The sequence below is a fragment of the Triturus cristatus genome, chromosome 11, assembly GCF_964204655.1.
Source record: "Triturus cristatus chromosome 11, aTriCri1.1, whole genome shotgun sequence".
In the NCBI taxonomy this organism is placed as follows: domain Eukaryota; kingdom Metazoa; phylum Chordata; class Amphibia; order Caudata; family Salamandridae; genus Triturus; species Triturus cristatus.
In genome coordinates this window covers 369,644,670-369,672,595 of record NC_140594.1, presented here as the reverse complement: position 1 = coordinate 369,672,595, position 27,926 = coordinate 369,644,670, and the positions used below count along the sequence as shown (strand labels likewise).

Here is a 27,926-nt window from a genome sequence, read left to right as displayed (position 1 = left end):
TTTTTATCCCACACTTTTTTTTGTGGGGGGAGAACCGCCCCCCTTTTTTTTTTTTTTTACTTTAGCACACATGCCTTTACTACGTATTTCGTATTAAAGGTATGCGTGGTAAAGGCTTTTCGTTGTAACCACGCATGCTGTTATGCGTGGAAACGGCCACCTTGTAGTGGCCATTTCCCTTAGCACTGCTGCTTGAAACTGGGATAAGAAGAAGGATTGCCAAACTGGAAACTTGATTTGCACTATCAGGCCATGCAATCTGACTGACTGCGCCTGCTGCATTGTCTGGAACTACAGCCCTTTGGATGTACCTTGCTTCAAGAGGAATAAAGAGTAAAATGCCAAGCTGGAAGCTTGATTTTCACCATCAGGCCCTGCATTCTGACTGACTGTGCCTGATGCATTATCTGGACTACAGCCCTTTCTATGTACCTTGTTTAAAGAGGAATAAAGAGTTGGCTTCCTGCAAGCTACAGGTTAACAGAGCTCTCCTCCGTCAACTCCACCAAGAGTTCTCTGCCTGGAGTGCATCCAGTGGACTTTTAAGGGGTTTGGCCCATGTGCATTGTGGGAATTGTGGTCCCAAATTTTCCAGGACCATCTTACAGCTTCCAGACCATTGGATTGTGTTTTGTACTCTTTGGATCGACCCTCAAGAGGAAATTCAGGAAGGAATTCCAGAAGTTTGGAAAAGTTTGGGGAAAAACCTCCACAAGGTGACTAAATGCTGAAAAGTGTTTATTTAAAAAAATTCATATCTCAGGATCCCTACATTGAATTATTTTAGTTTTGGTGTCATTTTAAAGATAAAAATATATCATATTTTTATAAATTGGTGTTGGATTTTTATTGTGTGTTTTGTATTAATTGCTTACTGAATTGGTGTTTTTAAATGATTTACATACCTGTCTCTGAAGTTAAGCCTGCCTGCTAGCAGTCAAGCCACCAGTGATTGAGCATTGGAATAATTTTCTGAGACCTATTCTAAACCCTAGACTGAGTTAATGGCTTATTGCCAGTGGTAGATGCATATTTACTACTACTAATAGTCTACTTTCCAACGGGGATCTATACAGGAACTGGAGAAACAATGAACCTGCAGACAGAGGTGTGTATGGGTGTGCTTGGACTGCTGTAGGACTTTAGAAATCCAAAAGATTCCCCCAGAAACATTCTAAAATATGGGAAAGTTTAATACCATGTTGGTGAGTTGAAATAGAAATAGAACAGGGGCAAAGATTGAAACATTGTGTAAAATGTTGAACTTGCATATAGAAGAGAGATTAAAGTCTGAAGAGGTTGGCACAGTTGCATAGGATATCAGCATGCTTTCCTGTTTCACTTTACATGCGAAGTTGCATCTCAAGGATGCTAGAATTTGTGTGGGGGAATCTATCTTACAGTTTTTTTTAAAAAGCATGTACTTTTTTGTACAAATGTAAAGATAATTTTATTCCTCCTAGATTCATCCATTAAAAGTGATCCTCGCATATGTAGTACATAATGTTATGTAAAACCAGTTGTGTTAAATTCAGGTTCCACAACATTTGCAAAGATTGCCAAAGGACAGCCGAGTGTTATACGGTTAGGAGTCCACCAGGACTGACTATAATACCAAGAAAGTTTAAGCTAATTTTCATAACTACTTCCTAATAGTTTTTTTAGGAGGCTGGCTCAGTATATGGTGTACAACAATGGTGAGGCACTGTGCATTGAGTCCAGGCAACCCTTAGTGATAGTGTTTAGGTCCCTGAAAACCAAAGCGCTCAAGAGGTTCCCGTGGAGAGCAGCTAAGGCTTATCCTGAATGGGTGTAAAGCACGTGCATGTACCACTTTAGTCAGTCAGTAAGCTTTACAGACCAGAAAGAACCACACCAGGAAAGGGGAAGGACCTCTTCTCTGGTGACCCACCTAGCATAGGGATCAGGGACCCTACTCAGCTGTCCTAGCCAGTCAGATACTCCCAGGTGGCAAGATTCAAAATGGCAAAATCAAGCAGCCACCTGGAGGAGCTCTGGGGCACCTCCCTTGGTAGGAGCTGGACAGGATGTTGGTCACTCCCCTGTCCTTTGTGTAGTCTCGCTCCATAGCAGGAGCCAAGGGCTCCTGAGCTGGGCAAAACTGGTTTATGCACCGAAGGCACCAAATGTGCCTTTTAGTGCAGTCTGGTGGCGCTCCGAATCGCCCCCACCCTACCTAGTTCTAAAGCAATAGTGCTCATACCTCTCTTTCACAGGAAATCCTTTGTCCTGCTTCCCCTGCCCGAGTTAAGCTCATCAACGGGAGGAGGGACATAACACTTTTCAGGGACTGCAGCAGCGCAGGCCGGCAGCCAGACCCTGTAAGGCTACACAGGTAGGTACTGGGAGGGGTTCCTCTAAGGAGCCCCCCAGTACATGGTATCATGCAACTAACACTGGAATAGATGTAGTCGCATGATTCCAACATGTTTGATACCAAAAATTACCAGGTTTGGGGAAGCTATTATGTGATTAGACATCTCGACTCGCCAGTGTCCACTTCACATCATAAATGGCTGTCCTGCAATTGCAAAGCCCAGAAAATGGGGCACCTCTGCTTGTGTAGGGGTGGCCACACACATAGAACCATGCACCCTGCCCTTGGACTGAAGGGCCTACCTTAGGGGTGACTTCTAGGTTTTCAGTTTAGTGACTGGGATATAGGGGAAACCTTATATCTGAAGTGAAAGGTGCATGCACCCTGTCACACAGACTGCAATGGCAGCTCTGCAGATACAATTTGCATTGACTCCTATTGGTGCCACAATACATGCTGCAGCACACTGGAGACCCCTGGTGTACCAATGCCCTGGGTGCCTAAGTACCATATACTAGGGACTTATAGTACCCCAGTATGCCAGTTGTGGGGTGTAGAAAGTACTCAACAGCAAATTTAGAGGAGAGAGCACAGTCACTGGGGTCTTGGTTAGCAGGATGCCAGTGAACTAGAGTTAAAGCACACTGACACAAGACAAAAAGTGGGGGTATTGATGCCTGAAAGATTCTGCTTTACTACAGGCTTCACCATTGTCACGCCTGAGTTCAATTATAAGATAATGATATACTTTCATCTTCTGTTTAAAAGCATCTTCAGTTTCTTGTTTATTTAATTACTAGCATAAATAACAGATTTAAAGTGTTATCAAATGTCCAATGAATATATCCCCTCATAAGGTTATATCCTTCAACTGATATTTTAAACATCTACAATCTATTGTTGGTTTAACTACTAGTCAGGATACCAAACCTAAGGTGTTTCCAAAGAACCAGTAAATATGCTAAGGCAATGTCTTGCACACAGCACCGTTAAGTTCCCCTTCAGACAAACAGCATGGCGAAGGGGAAAAGAGACTTGAGAGAAAATAAATTAGATATTTTCCTATTGTAATCTAATGTAATAGATATAATTTAAATGCCATTCACATTTACAAACTGCCAACAATAGTGTTAATTAAAAATTAAATTTTGCTCAATCATGTAACCAACGTGCCTGCGTCCGTTCCAGAGTCCTGGGCAACAGTGAGTCTTAATCTTCACTCTAGGATCTCTTTTCTGAGATTTTCCTTTTCTGCTGATAACTGTCCAGGATCAAAGCATCTTCTGTCTCCGAGATCTTATTTTTTATGTGTTTTTTCCTCTTCCCTCTCTAAGGATCTTCCATTTCTGTTACCCGTTTCTTGGATAGTTGAGGTCCGCCTCAGAGATCTTTTTCTGGAGTACACAGTTAAGGATCAGTGTACCTATTCGTCTTCCTGGATATTCATCCTTTTCAGCAATTTTCCTTTCTTTCACGCTCTGATAAGAAGGTGCTGATCTGCAAACACTCAAAAAATCGAGGTCCCGGTTGTAATTCTTGCCTCTTTTTGCCTCCTCTTAGTATATTGAGATGCTGCTGGCTGATGGTAACAGTCTGGTCTTGTTCCTGGAAGAACCCTTCTCTGGAGCCCGGTGCTTGTGTCCTTATGGCAGGCAGTGGTTGGAGCTGGTCTGTGCAGCTGTGCTTTCTGGTGCTGTGCCTGATGTCTTCATGGTACCAGTTGGGATTTCATACGAGACCAACCTAGGCTTTTCCAACCTAGCACGATGGGTAAGAGCAGCCGATCTTTGTTAGTAGCAAGTCTAGCAGTGCCTTGAATGACTAGTGACGTGCAAATAGTCTTGGTAATGAATGCACACTCCAGAGTGACAGTATCCTCTCTGCAAAAACTTTCCCAGTTGTTGTTCTTTCATAAGTTGGATATGGGAGGTAGAGATACATCAAGTGAGAGTGAGTGATGGAGGTTAAAGAGATGGCCATTCTGTAGGATGGGTGAGAGTTGGAGCAGAAGGGTTAGACCTTGTCGAAAGTGAGATCTGGAGCAGGAAGTGGCAATATGCTAAAGAAGGATGTATAGTGTAGAGGTACTTAAAGAGGAGAGGCAATTTTTCTCAGATTGGTGAGAAAGTTGAAACCTGAGTGAGGCAGAGCAAGACCTGGTTGCAGAAGATTAAAGATGTTGGGAAAAGGTGAGAGCACTGACAAGGCTCAGAAAAAAACTCAAGATGAAGAGAAGAAGAGAAGCCTGGCTGCAGAGTATTAGTGTTTTAGGGGATAGTTGTGAGAGTGGCGAAGGGCGGGGCGCAGGTCAGTTGACAGAGAGAATGGAGTAAAGAGAGGGTGATTGCAGGGACTGATGGTGTGAGGGGAAAGGGAGAGTAAATATTTTCTGCAGAGTAAAGACATCCTTTCTCATATTTGATCTTTTGTCTTACGTCTTCCAGCTGCTGTCTGGCCAACCCAGCCTGCTTTCTGTTGCTTTTGCTGCTCTTTGTTTAACCTTTAGCCGACTTGGTTGTCTACGGGTGGACTTTGGTCAGCCATTCTCCCTGCAGGTAATTTATGTGGCTTTTATTCTGTACGTCTGTCCTCACTCCATTCTCAATAACATTCTCTCGATTTTAGGGCTCTAATGCTTATTCTTGTCATTGAATACTTTATCAAAGAACTATTATTTTTCACAGAAAACAGATTTTTAATATCAAAGAACGCAGTTCTTATTGTGGGCTCAAACTGCTTGTTCTAGCACTAGGAAAAGCTCTGATCAGATCGCTGATCCTTGTTCTCCTGTCGCATGTCTCTCTTTCACCTCTGGTTACCATTGTTTGATTATTCCTATTGTGTTACTATTTGGTATTCACTTTCAAGAGGCCACTGACTTGAAGCTTAGGAAGTCTTTCAGTGGTAGTAGTGGTGCCATAAGACGCCTGATCCCCATTGTTCGATTTGTACAGTGCGCTGCTGAGAGTTCTGAGGGAAGAGGCTGGTATGTCCAATCGCAACTTTACCTGAAAATGTTCATGTTCATCAAGCCACCCTAAAAAAGCCTTATAAGCATTCATCAGTAGATATTTTCAAACTTCCTCAAGATAAACCCAGAAAAAAATGAATGTGTCTGTTTGCCCGAGAAGCTAACAAAGATTGATGAAATAAAATAGAGGCTTTTCCCGAATCATGGCCCGATAAGTCAGTTGCCCTCTTTCCCTTAAAAATGATTAACTTTTCCCTTTAATAATTCGAGCATTTATAATTTCAAATTCTTACTAAATTCGAGCATTTGTAATTTCAAATTCTTACTATGGAAATGTAATTTCTAGCAACACAACCAAAAACTAGCTTGTGCACATGAAAGCCCCTTTACATTGAACTCCTGAGATTGGATTAAAAATATAATCATATAACATCAGTATTATGACGACTTCACTGGTTACTTCTAGAAGCAAGAATTCATTGAATATTTTTTTGCCTCAATTTCAAAGAAAGAATACATTCTGGGTGTCTGCATTTAACAATAACATTATTCGGAGAGGTAAGACACCTATCTATTACTTGAAGCTAAAGTATTTGAATTGCACTCAGGAGGGATTCAATCTTTTATTGGATCTGCTCCATCATTACAGAACAGCATCCATGGGCATTTCTGATGCCAGCAAAACATTGTCCCCTTTTGAATGATTCTGAAAATGTTAGTCAGTTTGCACCTCAAGTAAGTAAATATGAACTGTCGAAATTGGACCTGTGTGTGCGCGTGTACTAGTGCACAAAAGTAATATGTACTCTCGGGCATACCTGAAAATATTGTTTTCAATTTTAAAAATAATGTAAGGGACGTTTACCTTTAAGAGACAATATTTTCTTACTTTTTAAATGCAACCTACGTAACAAAACAGTCTTAATAAGGTGCATTAGACTGAAAATACCTCTATAGAAAACCATTTAAAATGAGAAACTGTGTCCTAATACTGGGCAGTAGCAGATAACTGACAGTCACTTCAGTAATTTCAGAACATTCTTATCCCATCGTGCTTTGAAACTGCAGGGCCAGTTAAGCACTTTTTGGCACTCAGTGCAAGCATCCTTAAATAAAGCAACCTTCAGAAAAAAGGTTTTTCTAGACTTTAGTAGGACTCCGTATCCTAAGATGTTTTATTGGAGTAGTTAGTTGTTTGTCTCCTTTTCTGTTGGTGTTTTCTCTCCTCTGCTATTTTTGCAAGCACCATACTGGCTTTCTTTGACTAAAGGCCAGCTTGTGAGGGGAGAAATTCTGGGAAGGATGAGCTTGACATTTTAATAAAAAAATAGGGAGTTATCAAATGGCAATTCCAGTTTTAATGGAGCATATATTAAGCCATTTTAAATAATCCATGAATTCGTTGTGATCCAGTGATTTTCCTTGATCTTTATTGACATATACTTGAATCCAAACAGTGCAATTTTCTTAAATAGGTATTATCATGCAGAAACATGTTTAAAGAAAGACCGAGTCAACATAAAAAATATATTTCATTAACTTTATCCCAAATTTACAAATTACTAAGAACATTACACTGATTTTCTTATAGGAGAATTTAAACATATAAAAAAAATGTAAACTTCTTTTTATTGTTTTTCAATTCAACCAAGACTATTCCAAACATTATTGCGAGCAAAGGACAACATACCAGTAGCATGGATGACTCATCAATCTTAACAATAGTGGCCCATTATACAATATATAACACTTCATCACATTATACTGACGACACCGTATGCTGCATTCATTTCATCCCAAATTTCCATTGGCTCCTCTCCTTCTCACCATACTAGTCGCCTCTATCCGCTCTTGTAGGTATGACGGTCCGTATGTAGTCCGGCAATCTGTATGCATTTAGTTTAATCAGTACCATTAACCACTCCATGTGATCCCCATCAAGAAACCCTCCCACACAGACCTGCGCATACCGGTCCAACGCCCCCCCCCCCTCTTCTGTATTGCACTGCTCTGTGTCAGCTCCCCCATTTCCATACACATCTCCAGGTGGGGGCTCATGCCACCAGGTCCGGGCGCACTCTCGGGAAGCAACAGTCTGGTTATGGGAGGAGCTCCCATAATATGGGAGGAGCTCCCCCCATGGTATCTCATTCGCCCCTCCCATCATAGTAAGCAGAATCTTTAGGAGGACCCCTCTGCGTCCGATGACACGGACCTCTGTCTATCCAACAATCGTTAGCATGTCTTGAACTTGGGTGCCCGCCCCCTACCCCAGCGACAAGCCACCCGTCGTTTGGCCATAAGCAGGGCAAGGGCAACGTACTTACGGTGCACCGCCTGCACAGGCTTAACATAGCCAAGTAATGCCATCAGTGGCGTAGGTTCAATGCGTGTATTCGTCATCAGAGTCAATGTGGCAAAAACTTGCCCCCAATACTCATGCACCTCAGGGCATTCCCACGCTAAATGGATAAAATCTGCCCCAGGAGCGTGACATCTATCGCATCTATCCGAGTCCCGCAACTTAAACCTATGCATCTTGACTGGAGTGTAGTATAATCTATGGAGAAACTTATAGTGAAGTATACGGAGACTGCTACTGGCTGAAACCCTCTGTTTGCAAGCAACAATATTCCCATTGTTCATTTGCCAAAACTATTCGCAGCTCCTTGTTCCAGTGCCCTCGTGAGGGCGTATCCGGCGTTACACTCTGTGCATGTACCGTCCTATATATCTGGGAGACGAGGCGTTTATTTGAAGCATTTTTCAGCATTGAGTGGAGTGGGGCTGTTGCCTGTGGCTCCGCCGGAAATTCTGGAACCACTGACGGTATCCCAAGACGCAGGCGTATGTATTGGAAGACATCCAACAGTGTCTGTTGCACACCCTGAAAGATATGCTCAAGAGTCCGAAAACGCCCATTATGAAAGAGGTCTCCCCAATTGGCAATCTTAGTGCGCTTTTGAAAATGACGAAATATGGTCTCCTGGACCAGGGGTATTCACGGGTGGTAACTGAGAGGCAACAGAGGGGAATAGAGAAAGGTTACACTTAACAAGCGTCCTATGCGCTGCCAGGCCCCTGCCGTGCATGTGATTGTGGTCGGGTCCCTGTGTCTGGGCATGACCGGGTCGTGCATCACTCCCTCCAATGGTGTAGGATGTGCAAGCCAGTGCTCAGCCGCAACTTGCGGCATGTACCTTGGCTGCTTCACCCAAAACCATGCATAGTGTGAGATAATAAAGTTCAAAATTTGGTATTCCGAAGCCACCTTGCGCATATGGTCTTATAAGTACCTTCCATTGCAGCCTTGGCTGTGTTCCTCCCCACACAAGACGTGTCAGCTCTGATCTTAACGTTTTGAAAAAGTAAACTCCTGGATAATAAGGGATGCTTAAAAACAAGTAGAGCAATTGCGGGAGTATTATCATTTTAATTAGGGAGGCCCGCCCCGCCATAGAGAGGGGGAGCGCTATTCAGCGATTGGCATCTTCCGATATGCGAGTCATAACAGTCCCATAATTTAAGCGCATGAGTTCCTCCCTATCATTGGTGACTCGAATACCCAGATACTGTAGTTCATCTTCGCACCACTCCAAAGGGTAGTCCTGCGAAAATCTTGTCGTCGCCGCTGTCAGCGGAAAAAAGCAAGACTTCCCCCAGTTAATTTGTATTCCCGATAGTACCCCGAATGTTATAAATTCTCTCAGTACCGGATTCGGGTTTTGCTGCGGGTCTCGTATATATAGTGTGATATCGTCTGCGTACAATGATATGAGAATCTGCCGCATATTGCACTGCAGAGCCTTGTCATTGTGATGCTGTCTCAGTTTTGCCGCCAGGGGCTCTACTGCCAACGCAAACAACAAAGGTGATAGGGGGCACCCCTGTCGGGTGCCCCTGGTAATTTGGAAGGCAGGGGATGCGTGCCCATTGATAAGTACCTTAGCCACTGGCTTGTTGTACAGTAGTTTTATCCAGGATAAAAAAAGAGGTGGAAAGCCCATCCGCAACATCACTCCAAAAATATAATCCCATTCGATGGAATCAAATGCCTTAGTGGCGTCTAAGAATACTGCAGCTAACGGCAATTCAGGCGACACATTATTTAAGATGGCAAAAAGCGTTCTCAGATTGTGCGAGGTGGCTCTTCCGGGCACAAAGCCCGACTGATCTGGGAGAATCAAGTTCTTCATAAGCAAACTTAGACGTGCGGCGATAAGTTTAGCCAGAATTTTGGCATCACAGTTGAGGAGAACAAGCGGCCTATATGAGTCGCATTGCCGGGGTGGCTTCCGGGGCCTTCAGAAGAGAGACAATAATAGCCTCCCTCATGGATGCGGGCAACCTGCCCACTTCGAGGGATTCCTCGTATACCTCTCGCAATATAGGGGCCATTAGGTCTATATATGTTTTGTAGAATTCTATCGGGAAGCCGGCCGACCCTGCGGCTTTCCCGGATTGCATACTCATGATAGCGTCCTTGACCTCATCCAGCTCAAATGGTGCACACAAAAATTCCCGTTGTCTATCGCTCAGCCAGCCAAGCGCCACATCCCCCAAAATATTCTCCAAATCCAAGTCATCCCTCCCACTGGTGGTATATAATTGCTGATAATGCTGCGTGAATGTCTCCCGGATTTCGTCAGAGTCCCAGTAGGCCGTACCGTCTACATCCTCCAACTCCATAACGTAACCAGAGTATCGGGACTTTCTCACCATCTGCGCCAAAGCCCTACCAGGTCTGTCCCCCTCCCCGTAACAGCGCGCCACCCAATATTTGCCCCGGAACCGAGTCTCCCTCTGTGCCATGGCCCTATAATCTGAAAGAAACACGTTAGTTAGATTCCTCACCTTAGAATATCCCCAGGCGTCAGACTGGATCCGGAAGATTTTTCGTCAGCAATACCCCTTGCGCGTCACTAGGTGTCGTCTGCGGCTCCGCGTCCGTCGTCGGCGTCGTGTGCCGGAATGACGTCGTCGGAGTACTTAGACGCCGCCCTCGCGCGCTGACGTCAGTTCTTCTTTTTTCCGCGCCAGTAAGCGCAGATCCGGGAGAGCTACCCCTTTAGTCACTTTTTGACTAACTTTTTCGATCCTTTTTGATCTTGTCTCGACTCCGGTGCCGGTAGGATGCCTGGTTTTAAAGCCTGTGCTGACTGTAGCCGCTTGATGTCGGTTACGGACCATCACCGCCGGTGCCTTTACTGCTTGGGCCTCGACCACGACGCGGAGTCGTGTTCGGACTGCAAGGCCCTGACCTCGAAGGCTAGACGGGAGCGGTCCCGTAAGCTTCTCGAGATTCGCCACTCGGCTCCGCGCCCCTCTCGATCCCGGTCCAGGAGGAGGTCCAAGGATCGGTCGCGGAGCCGCAGCCGACGTCATCATCGGTCGTCGGGATCCAAGTCTTCGGGTAAGTCGAAGCACTCCAAGAAGTCCAAGAGGCGACACCGCTCTTCGGACTCCCCTCGCCGGTCGCGCGACTCGGCCGAGGGTCAGGGTGGTTCCACCCCCACGGCTCCGGCGGAGCTGCAGGCGCCGCGCAAGTCCCCATACCCACCGGTCCCTGGGACTGACGCGACGCCGGCGGAAGTCAGTGCCTTCCTCTCGGCCATGAGGAACCTGGCTCCGCCGACGACGCCCGCTGGCGCGCCTTCGGGCCCCGTGGACCCGACTGGGCAACCTTGCCTGCCGGCGGCCCCGGCGCCGTTGACGGCTCCGGCCTCGACGCCGCAAGCGCCCGAGGGACCCGTTACCGAGTCCCCGCCGACCTCGTCACGCCTCCTCCGCCGACGTCGACACCAGTACCACCTCCGACGCCGAGTCCGCTCGGCGTCGAGCCCCGGTTCAGCCCCACTCCGGGCCCGGCGCCGATACGGCGTCGATGGACGCCGCGTTCGGCGCCGCTGGAGACACATTTTGTCTATCGCCCGGCTCCGATCCTTCCTCCTGCATACCAGGAATCGGATGATGGGGACAACTGGGAGGGATCCGAGGATCCTATGGCCGTTCAGGCTCAACTGTCACAGGACTGGGCAGATGAACTGGGGGAGGCCAGTGGCCTGGATACCTCTCCAGACACTGGATTCATCTCTCCTCCGACTGTGGCTTCGGAGGAGGGTGCTGCTTTCTCTGTGGTGCTGCGCAAGGCGGCCGCAGCCCTTGGGCTCGAGCTACCTGCCGTGGCTGTGAGGACGAACGTCCTCACTGAGGTGCTTCAGTCTGCAGCAAGCTCCACTGAGCCTCTGCCGCCATTCAATGAGGCCCTCACTGACGTTCTGCAGGGCACCTGGTCCAAGCCCTCCACAGTTCCTCCTGTGGACAGGAACGTCGCCAGGCGCCACCGCCCTGCTCCGGGCGACCCCAGTTTTCTGTCCCAACACCTACCCCCGAGAGTCTGGTTATCCAGGCCTCTACCTCCCAATCCTCCTTCCCGACCGCTCCGCCGGACCGGGATTCCAAGAGGCTGGAACAGTTTGGCAAAAAGCTGTTCTCCTCCCTTAGTTTGGGCCTGCGGTCTTTGAACACCGCCTGCCTCTTGGACCGTTATTCCCACTCTCTGTGGGATACGGTGGAGGACGTGCTGCCCCTGTGTCCGGAGGTGGTCGAGACACGACTTACCCAGGCTCTGGCCGATGGGAGGGATGCAGCGCGACATGCTATCCGATGTGGGCTTGACACTATGGACTCGCTGGGTAGGGCGATTTCTACCTCAGTGGCGCTTAGACGTCACGCCTGGCTGCGGTCCACGTCCTTTTCGGGCGATGTCCAGAGCACCCTCATGGTGCACTCGCCTTTTCGGCGAGAAAGCGGACAGTGCGCTGAATCGCTTTAAGGACTCCTGGGCTACAGCCAAGTCCTTGGGCCTCTCGGGCCGCGGCCGCACATTTCCGCTTTTCGCCCCTTTCGTGGCCAAGGAAGGGGTGCCTCCTCAAGTACGCCTAGCCACCAGCCGCAGAACCAACCTGCGCGCGGTCGCAGACGTGGTTTCCGCCGAGGCGGTTCTGGAGGACGACTAGTTCAGCCCACATCCACCCTGGCAGCATCCGCCTCAAAGCCTTCCTAGTCCGAGCTTTCAGGCCCATTCATCGCCAGTGGGAGGCAGAGTTCACCATCACCTGCTCCACTGGCGGTCCATCACATCGGACAGGTGGGTGCTGCAAATCGTCCGAAGGGGCTACTCCCTCCCCTTCGAGACGACCCCTCCAGCCATGCCACCGCAGCACCACCGTATCTCGGGGGATCATTTGAATCTTCTCCACGAGGAAGTTTCGGCCCTCTTGGCCAAGGGGGCCGTCGAGCACGTTCCGAGCCCAGAAGTAGGTCGTGGTTGTTATTCCCACTACTTTCTGGTTCCCAAGAAGGGCAAAGGGGGCCTACGCCCTATCTTGGACCTCCGGAAAGTCAATGCCTTCCTCCGGAAGGAAAGGTTTAAGATGTTAACTTTGTCTCAGGTTCTAGCTGCCCTAGACCCTGGAGACTGGATGGTAGCGTTGGACTTGCAGGACGCATATTCCCACATCCCCGTCCTGCCGGCCCACCGGCGTTACCTGCGGTTCACGGTGGGCCAAGGGCACTTTCAGTTTACCGTGCTCCCCTTCGGCCTCACCAGTGCCCCTCGGGTGTTCACGAAAGTGATGGCGGTGGTCGCAGCTCATCTGCGCAGATCAGGGGTTCCAGTCTTCCCCTATCTCGACGACTGGTTGTTGAAGGCGGGCTCGCCCCAGACAGTCGTCTCCCACCTCCAGACTACGGCGGATCTCCTGCATTTGCTGGGATTTTCCATCAACGTGCCGAAGTCACACTTGAGTCCCTCTCAGAAGCTCCTCTTCATCGGAGCGGTTCTCGATTCGGCGCAGTTCCGGGTCTATCCGCCGGAACAGCGGGTCTGGGATATACAGGCCCTGATTCCCATCTTTCGGCCTCTATCCTGGGTTTCGGTCAGGCTAGTGTTGCGGCTTCTGGGGCTGATGGCCTCCTGCATCCTACTAGTGCATCACGCCAGGCGGCGCATGCGGGCTCTGCAGTGGGACCTGAAGTTTCAGTGGGCCCAGCATCACGGCAACCTGTCCGACCATGTCTTGATCTCGGAGGGCACTGCACAGCAGTTGCAGTGGTGGCTCACGGACCGCGATTGGGTCAAGGGCAAGAGCCTCTCCCTTCCCCAACCGGAGCATGTCGTAGTGACGGATGCGTCCCTCCTGGGATGGGGTGGCCATATGGGAGAGGCGGAGATCAGAGGCCTCTGTCCTACGGCGGAGTCTCGTCTCCACATCAACCTGTTGGAGTTGAGAACGATCCGACTTGCACTGAAAGCCTTCCTTCCCTCTGTCAGGGGAAGTGTCGTGCAGGTATTCACGGACAACACCACCGCCATGTGGTATTGCAACAAACAGGGCGGGGTGGGGTCGTGGACCCTTTGTCAGGAGGCTCTGCGCCTCTGGACGTGGCTGGAACACCAGGGCGTCACCCTAGTGGTTCAACATCTGGCGGGCTCTCTGAACGCCAGAGCAGACGAACTCAGCCGCCGGTGCATGATGGATCACGAATGGCGTCTGAACTCCGAAGTGGCGCAAGGTCTCTTTCAGCAGTGGGGAGAGCCTTGGTTAGATCTATTCGCCACCGAAGAGAACGCGCAATGTCAGCAGTTCTGCGCGTTGGAATTTCCAAGGCGGCACTCGCTCGGCGACGCTTTTCGTCACGAGTGGAGTTGCGGTCTGTTGTACGCTTTTCCGTCTATACCACTTCTGCCCAGAGTGCTGAAGAGGATCAGACACGACCGGGCCCAAGTCATCTTGGTGGCTCCGGATTGGGCACGAAGGTACTGGTATCCCGAGCTACTCAGTATGTTGACCGATCCTCCGATACGTCTGCCCCTTCGGGAGGATCTTCTGTCGCAGCAGCAGGAGACGGTCCTCCACCCGAACCTGTCCAGCCTCCACCTCCATGCGTGGAGATTGAGCGGCGGCAGTTGATGCCATTTGACTTGCCTCCTGAAGTCTGTGATATCATTCTAGCAGCCAGGCGTCCCTCCACAAAGACGGTATACGCCTGCCGGTGGAACAAATTTGTGGCATGGTGCACAGCAAAGGCTGTGGATCCCCTTTCCGCCCCTCTTTCTGAGGTTCTACTGTTTCTTCTTTCTTTGGCCCGGCAGGGCTCTGCCCTGGGCACCCTGAAAGGTTATCTTGCTGCCATCTCTGCCTTCTTGCGGCTTCCTGATCAGCCTTCTCTTTTCAAGTCCCCTGTAGTTACACGCTTTCTAAAAGGCATTACTCACACGTTCCCTCCTGTCCCTTTTGTAATGCCTCAGTGGGACTTGAATCTTGTCTTGACATTCCTGATGTGCGCTCCCTTTGAGCCTCTTCACAATTGTCCTCTTCGTCTTCTGACTCTTAAGACTGCTTTTCTGGTAGCCATCACCTCGGCTAGACGGGTGAGTGAGCTCCAGGCTTTATCTTCAAAGTCTCCTTTTCTGTCTGTTCATCCGGACAAGGTTGTCCTTCGGCCTCGTCCCTCCTTTCTTCCGAAAGTGGTGACTCCATTTCATCTTGGGCAGTCTGTCACCTTGCCCACCTTCTTTCCGCCTCCGCATCCTTCCAAAGAGGAAGAGAGACTCCACCGTCTGGACCCAAAACGTGCGCTCTCCTTTTATTTGGACCGCACAAAGCAGTTCCGGGTGGACGACCAACTTTTCGTTGGATACGTGGGTGCTAAGAAGGGGAAAGCTGTGCACAAACGGACCATCTCTCGGTGGGTCGTTTTGTGCATCAAAATTTGTTACTCCTTGGCAAAAAAGGACCCTCCTGTTGGGCTGCGCGCCCATTCTACTCGGGCCACAGCGGCTACTACTGCTTTGGGACGGGGTGTCCCTTTGCAGGACATCTGTCAGGCGGCGACGTGGGCTTCGCTACACACGTTTGCCAGACATTATTGCCTTGACAGCCAAGTCCGGAGGGATGGCTTCTTTGGCCGTTCTGTTCTCCAGGACTTTCTGGTGTGATCTTGGTTCGCAGACCCACCACCGGGGATGGTATTGCTTGGGTATCTATTCTAAGGTGAGGAATCTAACTAACGTGTTTCTTTCAGATGAACAAGTTACTTACCTTCGGTAACGATGTATCTGTAAGAAACATTAGTTAGTTAGATTCCTCACCGACCCACCCATCCTCCCCGTTCTGCGAACTGACATCTAGGGTTAAGGTTATCCTTTTCAGGCCCCTAGATTTTATTTTTGGCACCAGTGTCGGTCTTTGCATGGCTCTGCGTTCCTGGCGCGGAAAGCTATGTACAAGAACTGACGTCAGCGCGCGAGGGCGGCGTCTAAGTACTCCGACGACGTCATTCCGGCGCACGACACCGACGAGGAGCCGCAGACGACGCCTAGCGACGCGCAAGGGGTATTGCTGACGAAAAATCTTCCGGATCCAGTCTGACGCCTGGGGATATTCTAAGGTGAGGAATCTAACTAACTAATGTTTCTTACAGATACATCGTTACCGAAGGTAAGTAACTTGTTCTTCCGTGAGTGTCTCTCGAAACCTGAGCTGGGCGTCGCTACTTGGGTCTACGGCTAACTGCGTTTCCAAGGACCGAAGCTTCCCCTCCAGTTTGTTTAGCGTATGTGATATGTCCTTCAACACCTTTTGCAATACAGAAACAGCGGAGCGTGGCCTTAAACGCTTCCCAAATAGTCTCCATGCTGTCCACAGAGTCCTTGTTATGAACAAAAAACTCCTTTATCTCATCCTGCAACTCAGTCTGGAACACTGTGTCTAGCAAAATAGAAGCGTGCATTCGCCAAGCCCCACGAGGTACGTAGAATGCCGACGAGGCCAATGTGAGCTTAACAGGGGCATGATCCGAGTAAGTACGAGACAAATGTTGCACTATCGCTGGAGCCACCCCCCTGGATACCAACCAATAGTCTAGTCGCGCCCAAGACGCGGCCTGTGTTGCGTAGTGCGTCCCTCCCTTTCATGCGGATGGGTTTGCCGCCATGCGTTCGACCAGTTGATAAGCTTCCATGGTGTCTTGAATAACAGCCCACGCCCTAGTGTAATGGTGTGGCGAAGGATGTGACCTATCCAGACTGGCATCATACACTACATTAAAGTCCCCACCCCATATTATGTGACTGGAGCCTATGTCGAATATCTTAGCCCATAGTGTAGTGAAGAAGTCAGGTGCATCCACATTTGGACAATAGCAACAGGCGAGTGTGACCGAAGCTGTGCCCAATCTCCCCCATGCCAAACAGTATCGTCCCTGCGGGTCACAAAGGGTTCCAGCTAATTGAAACGGTACCTGTCTTCTAATAAGAATTGCCGCCCCTCTCGCATACGTAGAGTAGGAGGAGAAAATCCTATACCCCGCCCACCTAACCGCAAAGTTGCTCGGGCGCTGGGGAGCGAGATGCGTTTCCTGCAGCATGACAATGTGCACTTTGTGCCTATCTAAATATGCCAATATTTGTCTCTTCTTCCTGGGGTCCCCCATGCCTCTGATATTCCATGTGATGATATTTAGCGTTCCAAGGCCACTATCCGTCATGGATCGAGACATTCTCTCCCAACCGGGGCAGCAATCATTAAATAGTCATCCATGCTCTGTTCCTTATTAGTCTGCAATCTCAGAGATCGTATGACATGCCCACATTCCAATACATCAAGTAAAATCTCTGAGTCCTCCAAGTAGGAACCTTGCGTGAAAATCAACATTCGAATAGCCCAACATAACCAGTCCCTGCCCTCCCCCTCCCACTGAAGCAACCCCAACCTGCCAGAAATCATCACCCTCCCGCCCCTCCCCAAATCCCCCACACACAAACCAACCGCACTAACATCCCCACATACATCCTGCAATGAACATTCCCTGGGGCACACCCGCAGGGGGACGTTGCCAGAGGGCAGCACAGGTACCTCCCCCCCGCAGAGCCCATCACTGGCTCCCATTCCAGGCTCAGGCAGGAGGAGGGTTCCCGGTGCTTCGTTAATAGTGCTCAAGAAAGATGGTCCCCGCACGAAGAGCAGGAAAAAACATATTCATGACACTGCCGAAGAAATCACACTCCAATGCAGCTTATGTGTCGCTCTCATCACGGGGCACCGATATGTCCCAGGGACCGCTGATCTTATTAGGCCTCTCCCGCTCCAGACTGTGAGGATCGCTGCTGCGCCTCCCCACTTCCCTCCATGCAGTTCCCACGCTTGAGTCGCTTAAGGAAGTCCTCCACCTGTTGCGGCTTAGTAAAAAATTGTTGTTTCCCCTGGTGAGTTACTCGGAGCCGTGCTGGATAGAGTAACGCATAAACGATCTGTGCGCTCCGCAATTTAGCCTTCACCTCCATAAACTTGCGTCGCTCCTCCTGAACCAACGGCGTGAAATCCGGGAAAATGGTAAACGTATTCCCTTCAAAAGTTAAAGTCTGTTTGTTTCTTGCTGCCCTTAGAGCCACATCTCTGTCTCTATAGTTCAGTAGGCGCGCTATGATGGGCCTAGGTACGCTGCCGGGTGGGGGGCGAGGTCCCAGGGCTCGGTGAGCCCGCTCCACTATGAACTGATTGGAAAAGGACTCAGCTCCAATAGCAGATACCAGCATTTTCTCTACATACTCCTCCATTTTCCCTGTGTTGGTGGACTCGGGAATGCCCATTACGCGAATATTGTTGCGCCTACTGCGCGCTTCCAAGTCCTCATTTTTTGCAGCAATGATTTTGAGAAGCTTGTCCATGTGGGCCAGCTGCGTCGTGTGGCTGGACGTTGTGTCCTCCACGTCGGAGATCCGCCGCTCCGCTTCCTTTAGGCGGTCATCATGCCCCTCCACTTTGTGTGCTATGGTGTCCATTCGGGTTGACATCCTGTCCACCTCATCAACAATGGTGGCGAATCCCTGTCACACCTCCTGCAATATACTTTGCATGCCCGAATTCGGGGGCGCCACTACAAACACCCCCCCCCTCCCCCGTTGATGTCACGGTCATCCGGCAACACCCGGGGAGTCTTCCTCGCCGCCTCGAAGTTCAACTTGGGCTGCTTGTTGTCTGATTTGCCCATGACCGTATGGGGCACCGAGCTTCCACTGTGTGCCAACCTCCGTCTGCCGGGCCCGGCCTTGCACCCCACGACCACTCCTCGGCACCGGGGGGGAGGGGGGGAAGATCAGCCCGTCGCACCCCGGGGCCCTCACCTCCTCCCTCCTACACCACCTGGCTTGCAGATGTGGGCTTTCGAATTCTCCTTACTCAATGCTCAGTGCCAGGGATGGATTCGGGCCGCCGGGCGCTCCGTCTCCCCGAGCTCCGCCGCCAGTCTCCTCCACTCCTTCATTCACCCAGACACTAGTGCGGCCAGTGGAGCATCCACGACCCCCTCCTCCACAGGGCAGTCTTGGTCCCCCGCGGTGTCCTAGACAAAAGCGCTAGCAGTCAGGCAGTGTCAGTCAGTTCAGTCGCCCACAGAAGGCCTCCAGCCGTGATCCAAAGAGGAGACCCCAAAGTCCAGTGCAAGAGCGGCGCACACGCTGCGTATTAGTGTGGGAAACGCTGGCCCCCCTACCCCGTCGGGGTTGGTCCGCTAATGCCACGCTGCCCTGTTTGCGGAGCTCAGCAGGCAATGAGTTGAAGGGGAAGTGCGCCATGGGCCACCCGATTACCACGGCATCCTGGCGGGGACCCTCGCCTGACTCTCACCGCTGCACGGCCCCGGGCCGTTGATCCGCTTCTCTTCCCTGGTGTCCCCGCCGCCACGCACTGCCTCCACTTGGATCCTCACAGGGGGGTCAGCGCCCCCCCCCCCCGGGCTCCTCATCAAAGCAAGCGCACCGCTATAACTTCCTCCAGCGCGGGCCGCAGAGGCAGGCAGCGCCCGCCTGGCTTCAGTCCCCGGCCGATTCCCGGCAGGTCCCCGGGCTCTGTCTCCTCCTGGCACCACCGGCAGCCACTTCGCTCGCCTGCCTGCCTACTCCACGGCGCGGGCCTATACCTCACCCGCCGAAGCCGCTGCCGGCAGAAGGGACTCACCCCAGGTAGGCCGCCACTCGCAGTTCTCCTGGACGCCGGCCTGATCTCCACGTGTGCAGCCGTGGCCTCGCCGTGGCCTCGCGTTACAGGCGAGGCCGCTCCGTGGTACCACAACACTCAGTCCGCCCGCGCGGGCGGGCGGATGTTCTTGAGGTCCGTGCTGGGGCAAAATCCGCCCCTCAGCTCTGCAAGTCGCAGCGAGTCTGCAGACAGTGCCGACCCGTCGATGTCCCAAGTTTCAAGGCAGGCAGATAACTTCTTGAGCAGGATAAATGTTGGATAAGGCACCGGGCCGCCAGAGCCTCACATTTGGACATATTGAGTTTAAAAAAAAGTTTGTTATATCACAGATAAATTTAGAAGATATTTAGAGGGGGCGTGTTCTGGCCGTGACGCAAGATGGCCGCCTAATCCCGGAGCGCCGTGCTGTGGAAAGCTTCGAACGTCTGTGAAGAGCCTCTTAACTCCCGAATGGCAGCCTTACTTCAGAGAAAACATTGTGTGAAGTCAAGGGCCTTACAACGCAACGTTTGTTGCAAATGAGGAACGCTTTTTTCTTCAGATATACCTGTTTCCGGCCGCAGCACTCAGTCGTTGAGCTCACACAGCTGACTGGACTTGCGCCTTCCTACTCGAAATGCGTGGCTATCTTCTGACAGAAACGCTCCAGGCAGATAAGTGGGAAGTGGTGTTTACGGCTTTAGAGTATTGGGGAAAAGAGATTGCCTGAGCATATTCAGCAAGCTTTTGTCGACTGTTTAAGGAGCCTGAGGCAATTTTACACCTTTGTCTGCCGCCTTGTGTGTATTTAATGAGGTGAGAGCAGAGAACTGTTGGGGACATTGTGGCTGTTTAACGCTTCTCTCCTCAAAGTGGAGTTGCCTAGAGCTGACTTGCATTTGGAGGCAACCTATTTGAAAGAAACAGGTGACTTGTGGTGACATTGTTTCTCTTTAATGCTCCTATCCTGAGGAAATTTTCCTTATCATTAAGCTCCCCTGCAAGTCTCCTACATTGTTGAAACAAGGCTGGCTAGAACTGAGCTGCCTTTGTATTTGATGAGCTACTATTGTCTATTTTGAAACAGCGCCTGAAGTGATTTTACACTTTTAGTTACCACCCTGCGCACTTGGTGAAATATAAACATATAATGTCTAGCAGAATTCCTATTTTACAACGCTCCTTGAACTATGGTTGACTGAAGGCAACTTGAAGCGAGGTGCATATTCAGTTATCTATGCATTAACAAGTAACTCATATTCACTTTCCCTCCTTGCCTGGAACCTTTTCTTTCTTTTTTTCCTTCTTCCTTTTACTGATTCATCTCTTATTTCTTCATTTTCCTATACATCTCAATTAACATTCCGCCTACTAACATACACATGGCTGCGAAAATCTCATCTGCTTCTCATCCACTGCATATTATCTCGTGAAATGTTGACTGCCTTACACACTTTATTAAGCGCAAGAAAGTACTCTCTTATTTACAAGCAAAAAAAAATAATGTTGCTCTCCTGCAAGAAACTCATTTGGATGCTCTAGAATCTTCCAAGTTACAATGAGATTGGGTGGGAAAGGTCATCCACGGTGGACTAACGACACAACTTTCTCCTAAAGAGAGTCAGCCACGGAAGTGCGGTGTAGCTATTCAACTACACAAATCTTTACCTGTTACTATTCTCAAACCCTGGATTGATCCGGATAGCAGATATATTTTTGCAAAGCTGAAAATAGGAGATAAGACTCTTTGTGTGGGCTCAGTATATGCTCTGACACGGGCCAAACACCCCTTCTCACTCAGTTTGAACTGTTTGCTGGTTGAGATTGGTGCATCTAGCTATATTATTGGTGGTGATTGGAATATTGCCCGAGACACTATAATTGAGAGAACAGGCCCCATGGATAGATGTAATGAGGGGGACAGAGCTTTACTGAGAGTCATAACATCAGATCACGGACTAGTGGACCACTGGTGCCTTTGTCTCCCTTCTGATCAGGAGTACATATTTCTCTCCTCTACCCATGGTACACAATCCAGGATAGACTATTATCTCATTTCGAATTCAATAGTTGCAAATACCACTAAATCCCTTATCTTAGAAGCTGCAATATCAGATCATGCTCCTATCCTTATTACTTTAGAAATAGGTTTAACTTCCCCAGGCCGTAAACCATGGCGAATGATTATCCAAAGATGCCGTCCACCCAAAGGCAAAACTCTACTTCCTTCACATATCTCTGATTATTTATCTGTCAATAAATCTTCTGTTACTTCTTGCAGAATTGTCTGGGCAGCCACCAAAGCAACTATTTGTGGTCATTTAATGAAAGACACCGCTGAGGCCAATAAGCCTGCGTCCTTACATTGTGCTGAATTGTAGACTCAAATTACTTCCCTCACACATCAATACACATCTCACCCCACAATAACCAACCGCAGATAACTTTAACTTGCTAAATTGGCTCTTAATAATTTATACACCTCCAAAGCTGAATACGCCCTTCAACGCCTGAAGGGTAGGCATTATGAACAAGGAAAAAAGCAGGTTGATTGCTTGCAGCACAGTTGAAACAACATGAGGCAGCTATGGCCATTCCTGCATTACGTGCAGAAAAGGGTGACATTCTTACAAGACCACAAGAAAATGTAGACGCTTTTGCAACCTTTTATTAAAAACTCTACTCCCCTGAAACTCCAGTAACTGAGGATCAATTATCTCGTATCTTGGTGGTGTTATTAACCTCCCTTGCCTCACAGATGAAGGTAGAGCCCTCCTTGGTGGTGATATTAGCAAAGAAGAAATTGCCGCAGCCATCACCAAGCTGCCTTATCATTAATCTCCAGGTGAAGACTGGTTTCCTGCGTAGTTTTACAAATGGACTTAGACAGAAACTGTTGAAACCTAATTTTCTGCCTTTCATGAGGGGGGTCAAACACATTCACTTGCCCCTATCTCTAAGAAAGAGTTGATTGCAGTTATTCCCAAACCTGGCAAGGATCCACTTGCTTGTAGTAGCTATCGGCTCATCTCAGTAATAAATCGTGACGTCAACATTCTAGCAAGTATCTTAGCGGCACGCCTTCTTAAAGTTATCCCTTCCCTCATACATCATTCACAGGTTGGTTTTGTCCCAGGTCGCTCATCTAGGAATCACCTCTGAACTCACACTTACTGGTCTGCAACTAAGTTGACAGAAGATGCTGCAGCCCTTTCACTGGATGCAGAAAAAGCATTTGACCGTATTGACTGAAATATCTTTTCAGTTTATTTCTAAAGGTTGTCTCTTATATAATACTCCAACAACTCAAGTCAATTGCGGTGGGTTTCTTTCTGACCCTTTTCCATTCCAGAGGTGCACCCGCCAAGGTTGCCCTCTCTCTCTCCCCTTTTATTTTTACCAGTGATAGAGCCTCTTGCCTCACTTATTCAGCATTCACCATACATTCAAGGTATATCCATGGCAGGATGTATCTCTAAACTATACTTGTATGCAGATTTACATACTTCTCACGTTAATAGATCTCCCTCACTCTCTACTAGCATTACTTGAAATCATTGATTGCTTTGCAATCCACTCTGGTTACAAAGTGAACTGGGATACAAGTGAGGCTCTTCCGATTTCTCCTGGTACCACAAGAGCGGCAATTGATGAGTACCCCTTCCACTGGAATTCATCCCAATTAAAATATTTGGGTGTTCTCGTCAATAGAGGTTTAACAAGTATGGTCTCAGACAACGTATCCCCCCTTATAACACAAATGGAAACTGATTTTGCCCAATGGTCCCTGTTGGTTTTCTCCATTTGGGAATGGTACAGGCCGTCAGGATGGTCACCTTACCTCGCTTTAATTACATACTTGGGATGCTCCAGATCCTCGTTTCCTTATCTACACTCCGTAAGGTAGACACCTGAATCCAATCTTTTTTCTGGCGATCCACACGCCCTCGTTAAGCTGCTACAAAATTATTGGCTCGTCGCTTGTATGGCCGTCTTGGATTACCACCTTTAGAACATTATTCTTTAGCCTTGCACCTCTCACACTTAGTTTATTTACTTCTGGGTCTAACTGATCCTCCACAATGGGTTGCAATGAAACATTCCCTACTCAATCCAAGCGATGGCCTTGATTTTCTTAATGGAACACGAAACCACATTCTTCCCCCTCACATCCAGTAATGTAAGCTACATATCAATCGTGGCAACGAGCACACCGCCTTTTCTGAGTTGCCCATCGCTTGCACTGTAAAGCTCCACTTTGAGGCAATGAAAGTATCTGAATAAATGGTCAAGCGCTCCAACGGTTTAGTTGGAAATCAAAAGGCATCCATACAGTGGACCAAGTTATAGCAAATGGAGAGCTAAAATCTCTTAATTCGCCTAATGAAGAGTTTGGTCTTCCATTACACCAGGCCGCACGCAATTACAGCACTGTCTGAAAAGATGTTTAAGTTCTCCTCCCTGGACTCTGAATCCCTCACCAATCATAAACTATCTTCTTATCTGGGGTTGACACAAAGTGTTGTCAGGTTTATATAGTGTTCTAATTCAACACCTATATTCGCAACCACTTCTTAAAGCTCTCCAAGAGAAATGGCAAGAGCGCCTACACATTATTATTGAAGAATATGCATGGTCGGACATGTTAGAATCACTGGACAAAGGTACCCGAGAAGCTCGTTTGAAATTCTGCCTTTTCAAAACTTTGCATGATTGGTACTGGACACCTCTGAAATTGAAAAGAGCAGGATTACTGCCACAATCTAAGTGTTGGAGATGTCCTGGAGTCAATTGTGACCTTCTACATATATTGTGTGAATGCTCTTCCAAGCAGTGTTTTTGGCTATATGTGGGGGACACCCTGCAGGGTCTAATGCCTTCCCTTACTACTTCTCTCACTTCCTGTATCATCTTATAACATGATTTTAGAACTCTTCCTGCCATCACACCTCCGCAACGTCTTCTTCTGCATACCGCTCTTTCTATGGCAAAAATTAGTATTCTAAGTCATTGCCAATCGTCTTGTCCTCCCTCGCAAGAAGAATGTATGGTAGCAATGATTCAAACAGCATCCCATGAACGTATTATAAATAGATTACAGGACCAAGGGGACATTTTCAAGCAAGTGCGTGCTCCTTTTCCCATGACCCCTGAATTGTTTTCTTTCTTTGCTATTTTCTCTGTTTCTACTCTATCTAGGTAAGGAGTTTACGTTTACACCTATTCCTCCCCTCATATTCTTTCAACTTTTCTCTATATATATCTATATACCTCCTTTCTTATTAATTTGCCCACCTGTGAATTATCTATAACCTTCTCCATCTCTTTTAATGTCCAATCCATGTTTACTATAATTCTCTTTATTATATCCATAACTATATATTTACTTTCGATTTCCTTGGTAATTGTTATATAATAACATTTATGAACTCCCAAATATATTATAGTATATATAACATCCATCTCTGTTATTACTCATCTTGTTCATTCTGTAACCTCCTTTTTGTAAAAAAAGAAAAAATCCCTTTAATATTTGTTTGTTTGTTTTGTTTTGATAACTTTATTTCGGTCAAAAGACCATAAAAGTGCAATAAAATATGTACAGGTACAAGAATAAAACCATAAATACAGAGAGAGTTTTTAAAAAAAATTATTAAACCTTAAGTTATCATGAATATTTAGTAAGGAAAAAGGATAAAAGCTCAAAAGGCCATTACTTTATGTTAATAAAACCCATCCTTCTCCGCCACATACCATATAAAAAGCGGGAAACTGCATAAACAATGAGAGGATCTGTGTCATAAGTTAAGACTCTGCAGGCTTGTACACATTGTCTGAGACCCAAATTTTTGCACAGAGGAATAAGCCAACATTTTCGAATCGCACTATATGCTGGACAAAAAAACAAAATATGCACAATATCTTCATTGCAAATTTTGCAAGCAGGACAATTGCCCTCCATCAATTTTTCCCATCTAGATGTGAGCGCCCCGATTGGGAGAGAGCCATGTCTCAGCTGAGTATATAATTTTCTTGTCAGTGGAGGCTGTACTAAGTCCAAGAATACCTCCAACTTAGATTCAATTTTCACCAATAGGAACTCAGAGGTCAGTCTGCCCAGGGAAGTTGAACAGCATAGTATTTTAAAGTTATAAGATCTAACAGCTGCCAGTATCTCAGACCTTTGAGTCCTCACACAACTAATCTTCGGAGTATCCCAAAGTTGGGGCAAACCGACTTGATAGAGAGAAGTCTTTATATGGAGTAGCCAAGGTATTCTCTTGTACTTTAGCTGCCCCCAGATTGCATTAAATTCTGCTCTAACAAAAGCAAGCTAAGGGACAGACCAGAGCCTTCTCCAATAAAGTAATGGTTGTGCAGCTGCCAATTCATTAACGGGTTCCAGATCCATACCCAGCCGCAGTGGTATAAGAGGCGTGCTCAGGGGGAGGCCAACCAGACCACGCATAAAGGCTTGTTCTACCTTCCGTAAATTGGATGTATTTGTGTGGCCCCAGAGTTCAGCAGCATACAAGGCTGCTGACCTCACCTGTGTTTTATAGATCTCTAATACAGGAGTGACCGGTTTAAATATAGAAGTTCTATGGAATCTACCGATACCCCCCGTTATCTGAGATAGCCTCAGGGAAGATTGTGCTACTTGAGCATCCCATACAAAGTGCTCAGTCAGCGTGACCCCCAGATATATAAAGGTCTTAACTCGTTCTAGGGGAACACCACCTAGTACGGGGTTCGGGCGGGTGTGCCTCGGGGGATTGGAGATCATAAACGTAGTTTTCCCCAGGTTGATCTCCAATCCCCGCGAGGCACAAAAGGTCATAAACCCATTCAGGACCCGCTGGATGCCCGATGATGTCCGCGACAACAACGTGTCGTCCGCGAACATCAGATCGGGCACCCGACCAGAGGCCAATCGCGGGGCATCATTATCCCTGAGACTATTTAATTCATCTATCAGTCCATTAACATATAGGCTGAACAGTGTAGGGGCCAGTACACAGCCCTGGCGTACCCCCCGAGTTACAGGGAAGCGAGCTGATAGTTCCCCATTCTTCCCACACCTCACCTGTGCAAAGTTCCCTGTATGAAAACGAATCAATACATCTAGTAAATAGGTTGGGAGACCAAGTTCCTTCAACACCATCCAAAGCTTTTCCCTGGGAACCAGATCAAATGCGGCCCGCAGGTCCACAAAAACAAGGTAGAGGCTGCCACCCTCCACTCTTGCAGTTTTCCAGTATAGGACCTGGAGCCGAAAGATCTGGTCCAAGGTTGAAACACCCGTTCTAAAACCGGCTTGTAAGGGAGTCAATATTTTATTCACCTCCATCCAGCCTGACAATCTGTTCAATAAAATTCGGCCCAACAGTTTTTGAGTGGTGTCCAGTAAACTGATGGGTCTATAATTGGATGGGACTAATGGGCAGCCCTTCTTAAAGATCGGAACAATCTCGGCTCCGAGCCATGTGTCCGGCAATGCGGAGCCTTGCAGAACCGCATTGAACAGAACAACCAGGTATGGAGCCCAGATTTTAGGTTGAGAACGGAAAAGGTCCCCCGGGAGCTTATCAAGTCCTGGTGCTTTATTTAGGGGCAGTCCCTCAATTACAGATTCTACTTCCTTAAAAGAAATGGAATCTGGGTAATTAACATCGATCCTATCCTGAGGGTCCTGCAAGCTTATCCCTATCCGAGTGCCCAAAGGTTCCGGCAGACTATATTCGAGGGGGGAGTCTAAGGACACAGAAGTCCCATGAGATGGTATGTTATCCTGTTCCTGGCACACAAAAGCCCTCAACTCAGGACTTGTATAAAGTTCTTTAAAATGCGCCTCCCACACTAGGGGAGCAATATTTGAGACCCCTTCCTCTCGCTCCCCACTCATTGTTGAGGTAGCAATGCCCCAAAAGGTCTTAGAGTCCTTTGAGAGGAGTGCTTGTCTCGGATCATTCCATCTGGATTCCTCCCACTCTCTCTTGCCCCTGGTCAATTCCTTCTTATGCAGCATTCTAGATGCTCTGATTTTAAGAGTGTCTTTAGATTTGATTGCTGCAAGCAAATCTCTCTTTGCTATTTTACAAGCATGGTCATACCAGGGGTGTGTTCTGGGCCTTGACTGCCTAGACCCGGTAACTGGATAGAATATCTCCCCTGGGCTCGTAGTCAGCTTCCTATGTATCTCTATAGCCTGCCCAAAGGAGATAAGACCCCCCATTTCACTTATGAGCGGAGTAGCAATCTGATAAATTTCTGCAAGTCGAGTCGGGGATTCCACACATGTTGGCCATTTAACCCTTCTCCTGTTATTGGATATAATGAAAGGTGGTGCAGCCAGGTTTGCGCTTAATTCTGGGTTGGTTAAGCCAAATGCACCAGGCTTAAGCGTCAGGACCAGAGCATTATGGTCACTGTCATGTCTTAATACAACCCTAACATCTTTGAGCTTATCCCAGTGTTTAGCTTCCAGTAAAATTTAATCTATAATGGAAGTACTATTAAACCTGTTATATGTGGGTAGACCAGAGTTAGCATTATCGGACCTTCCATTGCACGCCCATAAGGACGTTGCAAGTGT

The 27,926-nt window shown here is 48.2% G+C and overlaps 1 protein-coding gene across 9 annotated transcripts in view; it reads left to right on the top strand.

Annotated features, from left to right (window-relative positions):
• The window catches only part of GPAT2 (glycerol-3-phosphate acyltransferase 2, mitochondrial), a 1,263,238-nt gene that overhangs the window by 626,671 nt on the left and 608,641 nt on the right, over window positions 1-27,926 (top strand). For 8 of the 9 annotated variants that reach the window (XM_085634201.1, XM_085634205.1, XM_085634204.1 and 5 more), the window contains 2 exons: window positions 3,899-4,108; window positions 4,783-4,893. The exons of the other annotated variant lie outside the window; for it this stretch is intronic. In XM_085634201.1, the coding sequence (XP_085490327.1) occupies window positions 3,899-4,108; window positions 4,783-4,893 (321 nt within the window). The remainder of the gene's footprint in view (window positions 1-3,898; window positions 4,109-4,782; window positions 4,894-27,926) is intronic. 9 annotated transcript variants of the gene reach the window in all.